Source organism: Lemur catta, chromosome 1 (genome assembly GCF_020740605.2).
Source record: "Lemur catta isolate mLemCat1 chromosome 1, mLemCat1.pri, whole genome shotgun sequence".
Classification (NCBI taxonomy): domain Eukaryota; kingdom Metazoa; phylum Chordata; class Mammalia; order Primates; family Lemuridae; genus Lemur; species Lemur catta.
Genome location: NC_059128.1, coordinates 283,161,435 through 283,176,560, shown reverse-complemented (window position 1 = coordinate 283,176,560; position 15,126 = coordinate 283,161,435). Strand labels below are relative to the sequence as shown.

The 15,126-nt window shown below is 48.8% G+C and overlaps 1 protein-coding gene across 4 annotated transcripts in view; it reads right to left on the bottom strand.

Annotated features, from left to right (window-relative positions):
- The window catches only part of SLC37A1 (solute carrier family 37 member 1), a 60,895-nt gene extending 48,270 nt beyond the window's left edge, over positions 1 to 12,625 (bottom strand). For 2 of the 4 annotated variants that reach the window (XR_006732759.1, XM_045540725.1), the window contains exons 1-3: positions 12,511 to 12,625; positions 8,124 to 8,357; positions 419 to 500 (exon numbers count right to left, since the gene is read on the bottom strand). Coding sequence is in view for 3 of the 4 variants with exons in the window: in XM_045540725.1 (XP_045396681.1) it covers positions 419 to 500; positions 8,124 to 8,179 (138 nt within the window). In the remaining variant the exon portion in view is untranslated. Of the gene's footprint in view, positions 1 to 418; positions 501 to 8,123; positions 8,358 to 11,703; positions 11,885 to 12,510 lie in introns of those variants that run through there. The other 2 variants (XM_045540726.1, XM_045540727.1) reach the window with 2 other exon arrangements.
- Positions 12,626 to 15,126: the final 2,501 nt, after the last annotated feature.

Here is a 15,126-nt window from a genome sequence, read left to right as displayed (position 1 = left end):
ACAAAAACTCGGCCTTCTAAGAATAATGGAGAACCACCTCCACAGCCAGGCTTAGGGTCAAAGCGTGCAAGAGCTGAAGCAACGTGGGGGATAATTTAAGACTGGATATATTTACAAGGAAAATTCACACAAGATAAAAATAAACATTTAATTAAGCCTTAGAATTCTGGAAATGTCAACTAATATAACTGAAAGTATACTACCTCTGAATTTATCCTAACAACATTTTAAAAAGTGTAATTTCAGAAAAGAGAAACTAAAAAACCAAAGCTGCAAAATAACTTGTTTCCAAACAATCTGCTTTCTTCATTTTTCTTGCCACTGTCCCCACCCCTTGCCCAAAGGTTCCTAAAGTAACTCGTTCCTTACAGAGATTACAGCCAGGACAGAAATGCGAGTGCTTTTTGTGATTTCTTACCTTAACTATGCTGATAGGCTTTCGAGATAAGTGAAAACTTGCATACAGCAGAAATGTCAAAATAAAAATGAAGGCTCTGTACCTGAAACACAGACAGTGGCAGGAGATAAAATAATAGAAGGTGTGTTAATAATACAATACCACTGTGTTCTTAAATGTTCTTATGCTGCTCACCATGCATTCAGTCCTGTGTCAATTACCCATCTTACTTACATTATCACTATAATATTCGAACATTACACAATTTTGCCACTTTTGCTTTGTCCAAATTGAAACTATTTCAACATTATAAGAGATAGGAAAAACCAAACTGTTTTTCCTACCTTCATACACAGCACACAGAACTTCTGACACCAAATGTGTGGGGGTTCCCCCACCCCAAGCAATTCTCCAGCAGATAGCAGTTGTGTGTCCTCCAATTCAATTCAATTCAATTCAATTCTGATACTATCTACCTGGGGACAGCAGTCAGGTCCCACAGTCAGAGGGCCTGGCCCCAGGACACTGCCCCCACCTCAGGTGCCAATGGCAAGCCCCAGGCTGTGGCCCCGGCTTCCAACCCACTGCCTATAAATCAGGGTTCCCACTCAGATTCCATTAATTTGCTAGGACAGTTCACAGAAGTCAGGAAGACACTTTGCTTATGTCTACTGGTTTATTAGAAGAGATATTACAAAGGATACAGGTGAACAGCCGGATGGAAAGAATGCACAGGGCAAGGTATGGGGGAGGGGCTCGTCGCATCTATGCCCGCACGTGTCTGGCAACCTGCATGCTCTCCCGCCCCCGTCCTTTGGGTTTTCCTAAAGGCTGTATTACATAGGCACAATTGATAGCATCAGTGGACACTGGTGATCAGCTCAACCGTTGGGGGTCCCTTTCCCCACCCCAGAGGTTGAGGGTGGGGCTGAGTCGGTTCCCATCCGCAGGTGTCCAGAGCCCCAGCCACCAGCCATCTCATTAGCATACAAAGACACCACTTCAGACAGTGCAAGCATTTTAGGAGCTGTGTGCCAGGAACCAGGGGCAAAGACTGAATGTGTATTTATTATTGTATTACACTATCGCAAACATTCATTTTTAAAAAACTATAACAAAAGAGAAATTTGGGACTTAAGAGGTACGCATGTTTACAAAGCAGACGAGAAGGAATGTTTCCTTAGTTTACAACAAAATTAACTGCAAGTTCTTTGTGTAGCCTGCTATGCTGGGCATTTAAGATCATATTTATTTTTGGATTTTTAGTTTCTATGCAACTTTCAGCAGCACACAGGCAAGGCAGACATATAAATATTTCACTGACCTCAATGAGAAAAAGTCAGGGGTGCTGGCAAGCTCTGAATAGGGCCAATGACATAAAAAACACTGGCACATAGCCCTGAGGCTCTGTCTGGCTGTGAGGAAAGTAGCTCAAGACTAAGTATGAAAAGCGCTGGTGAGTGAAGACAAAAGTTAATTCCCGTTGTGAACTAAAATAAAATTTTAAGGCTCACCACCCCCCCAACACTGGCTGACTGAATGGACCCCCTCGTGGCCAAAGGAATATCCTAAAACTAAATTGCCTGCCAGGAGGAAGGAGGTCAGACATGCCTCATCATGCCCCCTCCCTTCTTGGGGACATCCTTTGTAACCCATTAACAAGCCTAAGGGTATGCAAGACAAATCTACAGGCCCTCAATCTACATAATAAATCTATGTCTGGTGGCTTGTCTCTGATAAACAGCAACTATGTTAAAACATTCCAAGCCTTTAGACAAAGCTTTCTGTCTTTAACCAACTACAAGCCAAAGAATCTTTAAGCCCACCTATAACCTGTAAGCGCCCCCCCTCCTTCGAGATGGCCCACCTTTTCGGGCCAAACCAATGTATGCCTCCCACGTATTGATTTATGACTTTACCTGTAACCCCTGTCTCCCTGAAATGTATAAAACCAAACTGTAACCCAGCCACAGCGAGTCCACTTGCTCTAGGCCTCTTGGGTGTGGCTCCGGGTCATGATCCTCAACTTTGGCTCAGAATGGATCTCTTGAAAATTACTTTACAGAGTTTGGTTTCTTTTCCGTTGACACAGGCTAAAACTCTGAACCACTGCATAGAAAAATACTTCTTAGGGCAACAAAACAGATCGGAGGAAGAAGTGTTTGACAAGAGATGAAGAAGAGGGACTCTGACCAGGAAGCAGCTGTTCTGTGTCCTGAGACACAACCCCTAACCCTACAGAACCTGTCCTGTTTCTGGCCCAGAGAGGCCACCACTTCAAATTGTGTGCCCAACTGCTTGAATCAACAGTCACCTAAGGCGGCGTCTGCCAGGTCTACCTGGACAGAGGAGTGGTTTCCCTGGGAGGGCGCACAGGATAACGCACTTTAATGTCATGATTTACTCCTCAAGGGAAGCTCTCTGTGAACAACACACGGAATCCTAGAGTCCTAAGGCTGCCTGCCTCTCTGGCCACCAGCAAAAGTAGGGGTCAAATAAATATTTCCAGATTAAAAAAAAAAAAAGACCATATTTCAGGAGGGAAGAAGGGTTGTTAGTACTGTGGGACTCAAACCTACAACCTCTGGAATGCTTGTGCCTTAGCGAAAGGAGAAAAACCAAAGCAACTTGCTGAACACTCCCCGAATGAATGAAGGAATGCCCCAGTGCTCTCTTCTTCATCAGGAAAATCAGTACTGATAGTTTGCCTGGATTCTTCCTCTCTGAGGCCACCAAAATGGTCAGATAGGAAAAAAGTGAAACTCTAAAAAATGAGCGTGTAACTTATCCCAAAGCCCAAAGAACAAAGGCTGTGCAGGTATAGTGTATTTGCTACAAAAGCCCACGTCTCTGCCTTTGTATTTCTGAAAATCAAGGAATGACAGTCTCTGCCTTCTTTGGCTGACGCTCTGTTATGCCACCTCTGCTCCTACGCGCCTTAGGTTGCAAGTGCAGGAAGATTCGAGGCCACCGGAGCTTACCAGCCCCACACTCACATGTCCAGCCCACAGCTGGACTCGCGGGTCCCTGATATCCCCACCTGCTCTAAATGAACAGAGCACGCGTAGCCTGTGGTGACCCTGATCTGCCCAACCCCCACGGGAAGCATGAACAAAGTCGTCAGCGAGAGCGAAGCCCCAGCACCTCCCAACCCTGTCTCAGGGAAGAATGTGGAGTGCCTTTTGTGCACCCTTGAGGATTCTATGCAGGCACCACAGGTTTACAGGTGTGTTACCGGCTGGGACAATGTGAACGTCACAATCACCAGCTAGGCAGGCCCTTGAGAAACGCAGCTCCGCTCTCGGGGCCTCGGGCTCACGCCTCCCTCTCCCCGACAGCCCAGACGGAACGTGCTCGCCCATCAGGATGGGGTCTGAAGTGCGCCCGAACATGCGCTGTGCCCTAGACCGCCAGGGCTGCGTGGGCCATCAGGCCCTGGCGACCACCCCAGGGCCCTGCCCTCCTCCTGTGCAGAGGTTCCCAGCGGTGCGCAGCAGGCAGTGCCCTGCAGGCTGAGGCGGTCCCCCTGAGCCTCCTGCTGGCGCCTGGGCTAGGGCACCCCCAGGGAGACCCCATGAATTCCGAGGACCACACAGGGGAGGGGCACACGCCTCTGGAAATCTTCAGTTCAGTTCTGCATGGAAATGAAACACCTTCGAGAATTAGTCCCTTTGGGTGGGAAGAGCAACTGCCTGCAGGTCAGCAGGTTCTCTGGGAGACACCGTCCTGCAGAATCAGGGTGAGGGGTCAATCTGCACAGCAAACTGTCGCTTTCCTAGAGACTCAGGAGGAAACCCCTATCTTTATTTAGCCAATATCAGGCCAACTCTACTTCCTCTGTTTCCAAATCCGTCCTTCCTCCCTCATTTTCCCCGTCTTCTTTGCAGAGGTCTTGGGGAAAGGGAGAAGCCCACAGCCGGAGGTTGGGTTTTCCCTTCAAGACGGTCTGACCTCAGCTCCCACCAGCCACTGCTACACCACAGCAGCCGTCTCAACGCGCCGGGCCTGCAGAGCCAGTGGACATTCTGCTGCTGCAGGATTGTCCTGGGTTATGCGGTTGAGGTCCCAAACAATCCTCCTGAAGGCCTTTCCCCATTTTGTAATTCTGTCTTCATTTTCTTTGCATTTATGAAGCAAACTTTTGGAAGATATTTGTTTCCTTTTATCCATCCTGTGCTGGGTTGAATAGTGTCCCCTAAAAATTCACGTCCACTCAAAACCGCCGAATGTGCCTCATTTGGAAATAGGGTCTTGCAGACATAATTAGTTAAGGTGAGGTCATATTACATTAGGGTGGGCTCTAATTCCAAAGATTGGTGTCCTTACACACAGGCCATGTGAAGACACAGGGAGACAGGGAGGGAGGCCCTGTGACCCTGGAGGCAGAGACTGGTCGGATGCAGCTGCGAGCCAAGGACCATGGGCAACAGCGGAAGCTGGAAGGGGCAAGGAAGAATCCTTCCCTAGAGCCTTCAGAGGGAGGGTGCCCTGCAAACACCTCGACACCTTGATTTTGAACTTCTGAACTCCAGTGCTGAGAGAGCATACATTTCTGGTGTTTTACAACATCAGTGGGTGGTACTTTGTTACAGCAGCTCTGGGAAACTAATACAATCCTTTTATTTTTGTTTTGTGTTACATTTATAAAAAACAATCTAATCCTTTTACTCATCAGTGTTTCATTTATTTTTTGCAGTTATGAATAATTGTAGCATTCTTTGCATCCACCAATACAAGAAGAATAGTGTTTGGGTTAACCCCAAGTTTCTAGCAAAAAAGCAGGCCTCAACAGTGACAACACAGGACAGGCGTGCACCTGCAAAGCCTCCTTAGAAACGTGCTTGAATATCATGTGTTCTCAGTAAGCAGCAACCTCCTCCAGGGTAAGAGGCTCCGTGGAGAATGTCAGTCTCCTTGTTTGAGCATTACCTTTCAGCTGTATGCAAATAAGGAATAAACAAATGCTTTTGGGAATCATTGCGCAAAATTAGCCCAAAGACATCCTCAATTTAGAGTCCATGAAACCAGAGAAGTGATGCCATGTACTTTTCAGAGCATCCTGTCAGGAGGCACGATGTTGGTGACATTAACGCTGGTCACCGGTTAAGGTGCTGTCTGCCACACTGTCCCTCAGTGAAACTACAACTTTCCCTCTAAGGAACGAATAAGGAGTTTGTGGGGACCTACTTTGAGATAACGTAGAGATCCTCACCCCATGGCATGCGTCCACGGAGACTGCAGGCCTGCACTAAGCAGCCCTCGTGGCTCCAGGCGGTGGCTCGCTAACTGTGGCATCCCGCTCTGCCGGTCAGCTGGCCCCGACTGCACAGGGGAGCTCTCCTTTCCTCTAGCTATTTAGTCATATCAGTGTGGACTCACTAGATTCTTATGGTGTTCAATGAGCTATAATCCACTATTAGTATCATTTATTTTAAATCCCAATCCGTCCTGAGTTTGGATAGTGAAAGGCCCTTTACTTTTAAGTACTTCCTTATTTTCTGGCACAAGACATTCCAGACCCACCCCCACATTCCCTGCCACAGTCCTGGCATCAGCCAAGTCTCCAGGGACCCCTGGTTCCTTGCAGTGCCAAGTGGCACACAGAAACAGGATGGGGCAGGTTTGCTCACTGTGGGGGGTGCTGCCCCAGGACTTCTCAGCCTGGTGCATTTTATACACCGCCCCCCCAAATATCTGTTTCTGTATCTATCTACTGCCACTAGTTCCTTTTGAGAGGAAACCACATGATTCATTCCAGTTCTCTCCCCTTCCCACATCTGTAGCTCCTTCTCCATCAGCAAGAGAGCTGTCTCCTTCCTGTGGGATTTTTGTCAGAAATGCATTAATATAATCTGAATCTAATCATAAGGCAGTAACAGACATACCCAAAATGAGGCCATTCTATAAAATAAATGGCTTGAACCCTTCAAAACCGTCAAGGCATGAAAAACAAAAAAAGGGCAAAGAGTAATTTTAGATCAAAAGAGACTAAACCCACAGGGCAGCTACATGCAGCTAAATGCAGCACATGAACCTGGACTGAATCCCGGGCGGGGAAAATGCTATAAAAGATATTACTGGACATTCGATATAGTTTTTAATTAGGACTGTGGATTAGATAGCAGTATCGTATCAGTGTCAAATTTCTTGATTTTGATTGTTATGCTGTGGTTATGTAAGAGAATATCTTGTTCACAGGACATACACACAGAAGTATTTAAAAATAAAATGTATGATGTCTGCAACTTACTCTCAAATGGGCCTGAAAGCCGTGTGTGTGTGTGTGTGTGTGTGTGTGTGTGTGTGTGTGTGTGTACAAACATCTACACACACAGTCGGGGCAGGGAGAGAAGCAAATGAGGAAAAGTGTTAACAAGCACTGACATACAGTAGTTCTACAGAGCTCTTTGTAACATCCCTACAAATGTTATTAACAGTAAGTTCTCTGAGTTTAACATTATATCACAATAAAGTTATAAAACAGAGAAGCTAAACACTCACTAAATACAACCTAAGTGTTGAAGCACTTGGGGCTAATTCCCAGCGGACACAAGAGTCAAGAAGGGAAGCCGACTGGTTAGATAGTCCTGGTGTCCTTAAGTCAAACCTGAGACCGAGACCCTGGGGAAGCTCCACCACCCAGCAGGGCCCGAGGAGCTGCAAAGGGGGTGGAAGCCACGAATAGGTGGGTGTGAAGGAGATGAATGGGCCCAGGACATGCACGTGGCATCAAAATCATTTTGAGCAGAAGGCATTTGTGTTCCTGAAATCTCTCAAGTGCCTAGAAGCAGAGCCTCCGCAAAGAACCCAGCTGTCACCAACCCTCTCGCTGGAGCAGCCCAGAGACTTCCCAGGAAGAGGAGAAGCCTGCCCCACACAGAAGCACAGTATCACAGAACCACCACTCTCCCATCCGTTCCCCTAAGGGCCACTCACCTTTCCAAAAAGCCCTTTGTTTTCCCTTAGGTGCCCCTCCCCCGCTCCCCTTCCCCTGCTAAAGATGGTAGATAGCCCCAAATTCTAAATGCCACTTTGAGTTTTCTATCACCTGTCACATATACTTGATTAAATCTATCCTTTCTTTTGCTAATTTATCTTTCTCAGTTTAATTCACAGGCCCTCAAATACTGACTCTAACAGTAGAAAAAATTTTTCCTTCCCCAACAAAGACCAGCAGGGTGGGTTAGGGGCCAGGGAGCCCAGCTCCAGACTGTGCCCTCACCATCTGCTTCCTTCGAGGAGCGTGGAACTAACGAATCCGCCTGCGAGCAGGATTCTCAGAGCACGCAAGGAGAGGTGCTCTCTGAACAGAACATGGTGTTCTGGTCTGCATCTAACTTTGCTGCAGTTTTATTTTCTCTCTGAAAGTTCTGCCCCAGCGAGGCCACGTCTGGGCTCAGAGTTATATACTTATTTCACCCACAGCCATTTTATAATCCTGCTGGTTGTCAATGGCCATTTTTCTGTAGGGACCATGATTGTAACAGAAACTACTGAAGACCACATGGGAGTCCAAACGGTATCTGCCAATACCAAGACGAAAGATAACTCAGCAATGGTCCAGGCCACCACTTTCACCACCAATAAGCAACTCAACAGTTATCGGGGATGCCACTGATCTAATTTGTATGTGTTTTATAATGAAATTGGGGCAAGAAAACTACCTGCACAGTAGCTCTCACCCATACACAGCACCAGGCCAGAGGACTGACCTGCCAGCACTTACCACTGATCCCTGGAGAAGGAGACGATGAAGCGGATGCCGGCGGGGAGCTGAGCCATTTACGTTGCCACTGATCATAGAGCTTCGTCACAAAATAAGATGCTTCATAAATAGGTTATTAATCCTGGCTCCAGGTTCTCTCTCAACTGCACCTGCGGCTTACACGGGCTGGAAAGCACGGAGATAAGTGTCCCACTGGGTCTCGTCCCTTCTTCCTTCTGGCAGTGGCTCTGCTGTCTACAAGGAGAAGGAGAGGCATCCAAAGTCAGTGTTCTGACAATGACACCTTCAGAGTCACCGGCAGAAGTAACTACAGGGATGTGCAGTCGTGGTACCAGTTCAGATCAAAAACAGACTTCTGACACAAGAAGGAGCTCCCACCAGGAGTGCCACCAGAGTGTCTGCCCTCAGTGCGGTTTGTTCAAAGATCACTGAAATGAATTTCAAATGATGTTCTGATGATGCACAGAAGTAAAATGTAGGGCAGAGGATACTAGAGGCTGCCAAGAGGAGGGGATAGGGAGAGACTGGGAGAGATTCATTAACGGATACAAAACTACAGCTACACAGGCAGAATAAATTCCAGTGTTCTATACCTCTGGAGGAGAACTACAGTTAACAATATTACATAGTTTCAAATAGCTAGAAGGAGCACACTGAATGTTCCCAACACAAAGAAATGATAAATATTTTGGAAGGATGGATGTGCTAATTACCCTGATCTGATCACTGCACATTATATGTGTGAAAACATCACCACCTACCCCATGAATATGTACAATTACAATTTGCCAATTTAAAATATTTTAAAAAGGAACCCTAGAGCTCATCTGGTAGGCATCTAGAGAGCAACTCACTCACTCTTCACCACGACACTGCACAGAACTATCGCGCACACAAAACCTAGTGTGTGCCTGGTGCTTGCAGTATGTGCCCAATCATCAGGGCAGACCAGGGCCCCAGACTCGCTCAGTTCTGCCCAATATGGGCCAGGCTACCTTTGAGTCCAGTGACAGAGGAATGTAGGCCTGGACAAGACGGCAGATCAAGGCAATCTTTCAATTGTGGCTTTGCCATTTGAATAGAAATGCACCTGATGCTGATGGAATGAACTTCCCCTCTGTCTGCCTCATTTGTCATCTCCTGTGCTCACCTCAGAGGTTGTGGAAAATTACCTTGCATGCAGGCAGGCTGAAGGCAGGGCAATACGGGAAGGAATGGAGAGAGAGGCCTGAGAATCAAGAAGGGGCCCAGCACACCAGGCAGGGCTGGTCTCCTGTCCCCAAAGCCAACTTCAAGACATATTCCTAGGTCACCATGTTTCCAAAATAGAATCAGTTCTCCACATTCCCTTTGATCTTCTTCCAGAGTGAGCTTTCAAAAAACGCACACACTTCAATGATTTTACTTTATAATACCTTCTGCAAAAACATTCAAAATTCTTCATCCCAGAAGCCACCCCCATCTCCTCTCTCTGTTCCAGCCAGGAGAACTACACCTTTCTCCTAAGCCCCCACAGGGCCTTAACAGGTGTGATTCAGAATGTCTCCTGCCCCCAAGGCTGAGCTTGGGCTGGGTAGGCCGAGGCAACTCTCAGCCTTTCTGCTCTCTCACCTGCTGGGCTAGACAGTGGGGATGGTGGCACCTACTGTGTTAGAAAAATGCAGAGAGATAATCCACGGAAAGCACTTACACAGAGCCTGGAATGCAGTAAATGCTCAGTTAATATAAGCTGACATTATGCTTCTTGTAAATTCACGAGAGGAAGGCCCCGGACGGTAGGTGATTGTCCTACTCCCATTTCCTAGCTCAGAACCTAGCACAGAACAACTGCTCAAGAAACTCATGTGCAACAAATGACTGGAGATGCTTCAAAACTGCTTTGGTGAAACCTCTAGATTTAAAAAACATTTTGCTAAAATTCTGCTCAAATCAGTGGACTCTGGTTTGGGCCCAGATATACTTTGAGTAACAATTTTGTGATGATGACTTTAGAGTAAAAGATTTGATTTAAATTTTTATGATGCCTGAAAATGGGTGGTCAGAACAAAATTGCTTCCTTTTAGATGCTGTTTCTCCATGTCCAGCCTGTCCGGAGATACACCATTGCCATCTACTAAATAAATAAAAACCTCAATGCAACTCTGGTAACACCTATAACAAAAGACCCAGAAGGTAATGAAAACTCAGCAGGAAAAATAAAACCTTCTTGATTTCCTTTTAAAACAATGGCAAGTTCTTTCCCCTATAAAATGGGTGCAAGTAAAGTGCTATAAATCCTCAGTGTGTGCAATTAAGACACGCAAAGATAGTGATTTTACATTTGGGACGATAAGAGCCCAGCTTAACGAGGCCTCGCCTCTGCAGCACCCACAAAGCCATTTTGTGCAGGGCGGGTCATGGGGGAGAAGAATGAGGCGAGGCTGCCTTCCCGGGTCAGCCCCATCCTTGGGGCACATTCCAGTCTGTCCTGTTTCCCTCAGTCACCTCCCTCCAGCCACTCTTCCTCCTCCCCATCCCCTACAGGGAAGTCACTTGGCTGAAACCCTGGTTTTGACACACAGCCCAAGTACATTTAAAAAAAAGTCACTCTTTATAGGAGCCCCTGAAACTTACCACCCCACTGGGGAAAAGTGTCAGAATGTCCAATTTCACTGTACTGTCAAAGAGCAACTTAGGAAGCATCTCAGTAGAGCATTTCTATTAAAATCTGTAAAACACATGATTTTGCACCTGTCTCCTTAGAAAGCCCAACCTAGGCAGCTGTAATGTGGAATGAGCTGAGGGATATATACATCTGAAAGCCCCACCCTCAGACCCACCCACGTGATGATGCCCCCTAGATAAGCCCCTCCACTCTGCACAGGCTCAATAAAGAGGCTAAAAAGTGAGTAAACAGCAAGAGGAATGTTGAAAGCGGCCGAAGTGCCATTGCTTATAATCAAAGCAGCAACGCAGGTATTTTAAATCTACTTAATGGCAAAATTTTTAAACTGGGTCTCATTTTAAAGGCAAAGATGAGTGAGAAATGCATGTCCCCCCCCAAAGTTTCCATGCATTGTTCTTTTTTGTAATCAAGAGGTAGAATACAATTTCCTTCCCAGAGCAAGCACTTCTACAGCTTTGTGCTTTTAAAGATCCTACTCCACATTAAACATCAATGGAAATGGTCACTGTATCTTTTCTTTGGCTTAAGTACAACAAGGAATCTGAATTCCATTCACACCGCCTCCCCCCACCCCACAACAAACAGAACATCTAACCTGGTCTGCTCAAAACAAAACCTGTAAATGCAGTCCCCAAACTGCAAGGCGAAACGGGTCTAGGGACCAGGGTTCCCCAGGTTGCTCTAAAAGGCGATTAGTGAAGAGACAATGGCGAAAGTCTAATATATTTACCCACTCACACAGTTTCAGACAATTCAGATTCAAAGGCAGGCAGGCAGGCAGGCAGGCAGGCAGGCAGGCAGGCAGGCAGTGAGCTAGGGGACCAGGAGGAGACAGGCTTTGAAACTCCTCCCTTAGAAATTCAAACCTGGGGGCGGAGGGGAGAGGGCTTTCGTACCCTCCGTTCAAATGCAAACCTCAGACTGTGCCTCCTGGGTCACCGGGATCAGAGCGAGGGCTGCTGGGGCCGGAGGGTTGGTGGCCAGCGGCGGGGGACGCTCTGGCGTTTTAAGCCCTTAATTATAAACCCAGAAGGTCGCTGTCACTCGTGCTGGCCGGGAGGCCCACGGACTCCGGGCACCAGCTGCTCCGCAGACAAACAACTCCCAGGCCCAGGGTGCCGGCGCTCCGAGCCTGCCGGAGGGCGCTCTGCGGCGGCTCCTCCCCGGCGGCGGCCCCGGAGGAGGGAACTCGGTGGGCGCGCCCACGTCCCCTCGCGGCACACAATGCGCGGGTCTCTCCCTGCCGGCTCTCTGGACCCCCAGCTGTCACCGCGGCGCGGGCCGGGTGGGGAGGGGACCGGCAGGACAGCTACGCTCGTCCCTGCCAGGGGTTTCGGGGAGCGGCCGCCGGCCCAGCACCCGCTCCTCTGCCTCCACTTGCCCGGAATCCCACCGTCGCCCGGGTCTGGGAATGCCCGGCATTGTCGCCTAGGGCCACTCTTCTAGATCCCGAATTTCAAAGACTTCCCTCAGCGAAAACAGCTTGAGACCAGCCCCAGCCCTCCAAAAAACCCAAACCAAACCGGAAAAAAGAGAGAGAGGGAGGGAGAGAGAAGGCGCAGAGGGGCCAAGCTCCGGGGTGCGCGGAGTGCGGAGCCCGGCTCCCCGCGGGGGCGGCGCCCGCGGCAGCAGGTGCGGCTCCGGCGTGCTGCGGGCCCCGCGGGTGCGGGCGGCGGGGGGTCCCGCCCTCCTGGCCGCCTCCCGCTCGGGCCCGCGTCTCACCTGCGCAGCCGAGGCCCGCGCCCCGCAGCCAGACCCGGCCGCCGCGGGCGCTTCCTGCTCGCGACTTCCTGGAGCGGCGCGCGGGAGGCCCCGCCGCCCTTTCGCTTTCCCCGGCCCGCGGGGCGCCGGCCCGGCCGCGCGCTCCTCCCCCTCCCGCTCGCCCCACCCGGGTCCGCCCAGATCCTCGCGCCCAGGGTCGCAGACGCCCCGGGGACGCCGGGCGGGGCGCCCCCAGGTCATCGCCCGCGCCTTCCCGGCTCCGCAGGGCGCAGGAGCGTTTACTGATCTGGCGTGCACCCCAGCCGCCCCGGAGAGCTCCCCTACACCCTCAGCACCGCCCGCCCTTTGTCCTCAAGGCAGATCTTACCCAGCGGCAAAGAGCCACACGTCCCCGAGGAAGGACTGCCCCCCCCCCCGTGTCCTCACGCTAAAGAGGGTCTTTCCTGGACTCCTGGCTTTGGTTCCTATTGTGTCCTATCAAGAGTCAGAACCATGCTAACATTCTATGAGCGAAAATGGGGCTCACGGATGTGGCTATGCTGAACCAACTTGTATCTCACCTGTACTGTGTGACTCAGGCAGCTCACTTGGTTAGGCAAAGCCCAGCATGGGGGCTCCGCTTCCCCCTGGAACAACTGTCCTCCAGATCCCAGTCTCACCTCTTTCCAAAAATTGACCTTGGGCCCCTCCCGCGAGGGGCCTGATTATTTTCCCAGGGGTGACACAGGGCACAGCATCCAAAGCCAGCTCCTCCAGGAGCGCCCCTCCCTGGAAGAGCAAAGTGAGGCAGAAAGGAAATTTTCCAGGAAGAAACTGCCCCTGGTTAAAACAATACTTAGGGATAAAACCAAGCCAAGGCCTGGCTGTCAACGTTCAAACAGGTCTGTTCAGACAGCGCCCCACTGGCACCCGCCTCAGGCACCTTGAGCCTCCCTCCCCTGCAGGCCTCACCGTTTCCCCCTGGGGCCCTGCCCGGTTTCTGGAACACTCATATCTGTGTCTGTTAGGTGCCTGGTGAGGAGCCTCAAATCCACGACTTCTTTAGGCTTTTGAGAGGCATTCTGCATCCTGAAAGGAAACCTGCCTACCTCCCCCTGCATCTTACCAGTGAGAAGGCCCAGGGCTGCCAGGCACCACTCTCCCCGCCCTCTCCTTACTGATTCTCCATTCCTGGTGACCCCAAGCCAGGCCAGCCTGGCTCCATCTCTCTCCCAGCCGTCTCCCCTCCCTGGCCACTGGTTCTGCTTGGGGCTGCTCCTTTCTCACCCAGCCTGTGCAACAGCCTTCTCACTTCCAAGCTCTCCCTCATGCAGTCCACGCTGAGCTGCCTCAAATGCCCTCCTGAAGCAAAACCTGATTTTGTCATTCCTGATGAGAAACCTTCAGGGCATCCTGTCACCTACAGGAATGAGACCACATTTCTCAGTAGCGAGAAGCAAGGCCTGAAAGCACTTTTTGCAATGGAATCTCTCTCAGTGACCAAGCTTCTGGATAGCTCTTTAGTTTCCAAGAACATGTGTTTTCACTGATGCTCCTGCCATGGCCTTCCTGACCTCAGCTTTTCCTAGACAGTTCAAACTTAGCCAATTCAAATATTCCTCTGCTCTCAGGTCATTGTCACTGTACTGTTGTTTCAATTCATCCTGACTTACCACAGTGAATTGGGCTGAAAGGATTCTAAGTATCCTGTCCTGCCTCAGAAGCCCGCACGGAATGAATGAATGTGGTATGACAGAGTACAGAGTTATCCTGATATTTTTCACAACATTTTCTCCCATAAAAATGATAATATTTGCATGGCACACTGGAATAGACCAGAGGGGATCTGAATGGGCTACATATTTGCTGAAAATGTTAATCTTTTAAGTTTGTAAAGATTACATGTTGATCTTTATAAAATATTAACCTTTTCATATTAATCTTTTATATGATTATACCATTTAAAAATTTATTAAAGAAGTTAAAAATTTGCATCAAATGTCCAAGTAAAACATTTCACATTTTGAAATGAAAATTGGGATTGCTTCTGTGAACACATGGGTTTTAGGCTTGAAAGGCTATCCCGTAAGCTCAGAACAGCTGGGACAGCTTGGACACCACCACTGAGACAGTTTCTTTTCCCCCCACCTTTACTGACATATAACCAACAAAATTGGAATATGTTTACGGTGTGCAATGTGATTTTTGATGTATGTCTACATTGTGAAATGATTATCACAACCAAGCTAATTAATATACCCATCACCTCACAGGTATTTTTTCTTTTCTGGTAGTGAGAACATTTAAGATATATTCCTCTTGCAAATTTCAAGTATACATTATTAACGTTAGTCACTGTGCTGTACATTAGCTCTCCAGAACTTACTCAACCTGCCTAAGAGACACTTTATACCCCTTGACAAACAGCGCCCCAGTTCCCCCACCCGCCAGCCATGGTAAACACCATCCATTCTATGCTTGGCCTCTGAGTTTGACCGTGTCAGATTCCACAGGTAAGCAGGATGATAACAGTATCTGCTTTTCTGCGCCTGGCTTATTTCACTTAGCACTATGTCCTTCGGGTTCATCTATGTTGCTGCAAATGACAGGATTTCCTTGTTTTGTAAGGCTGAATAG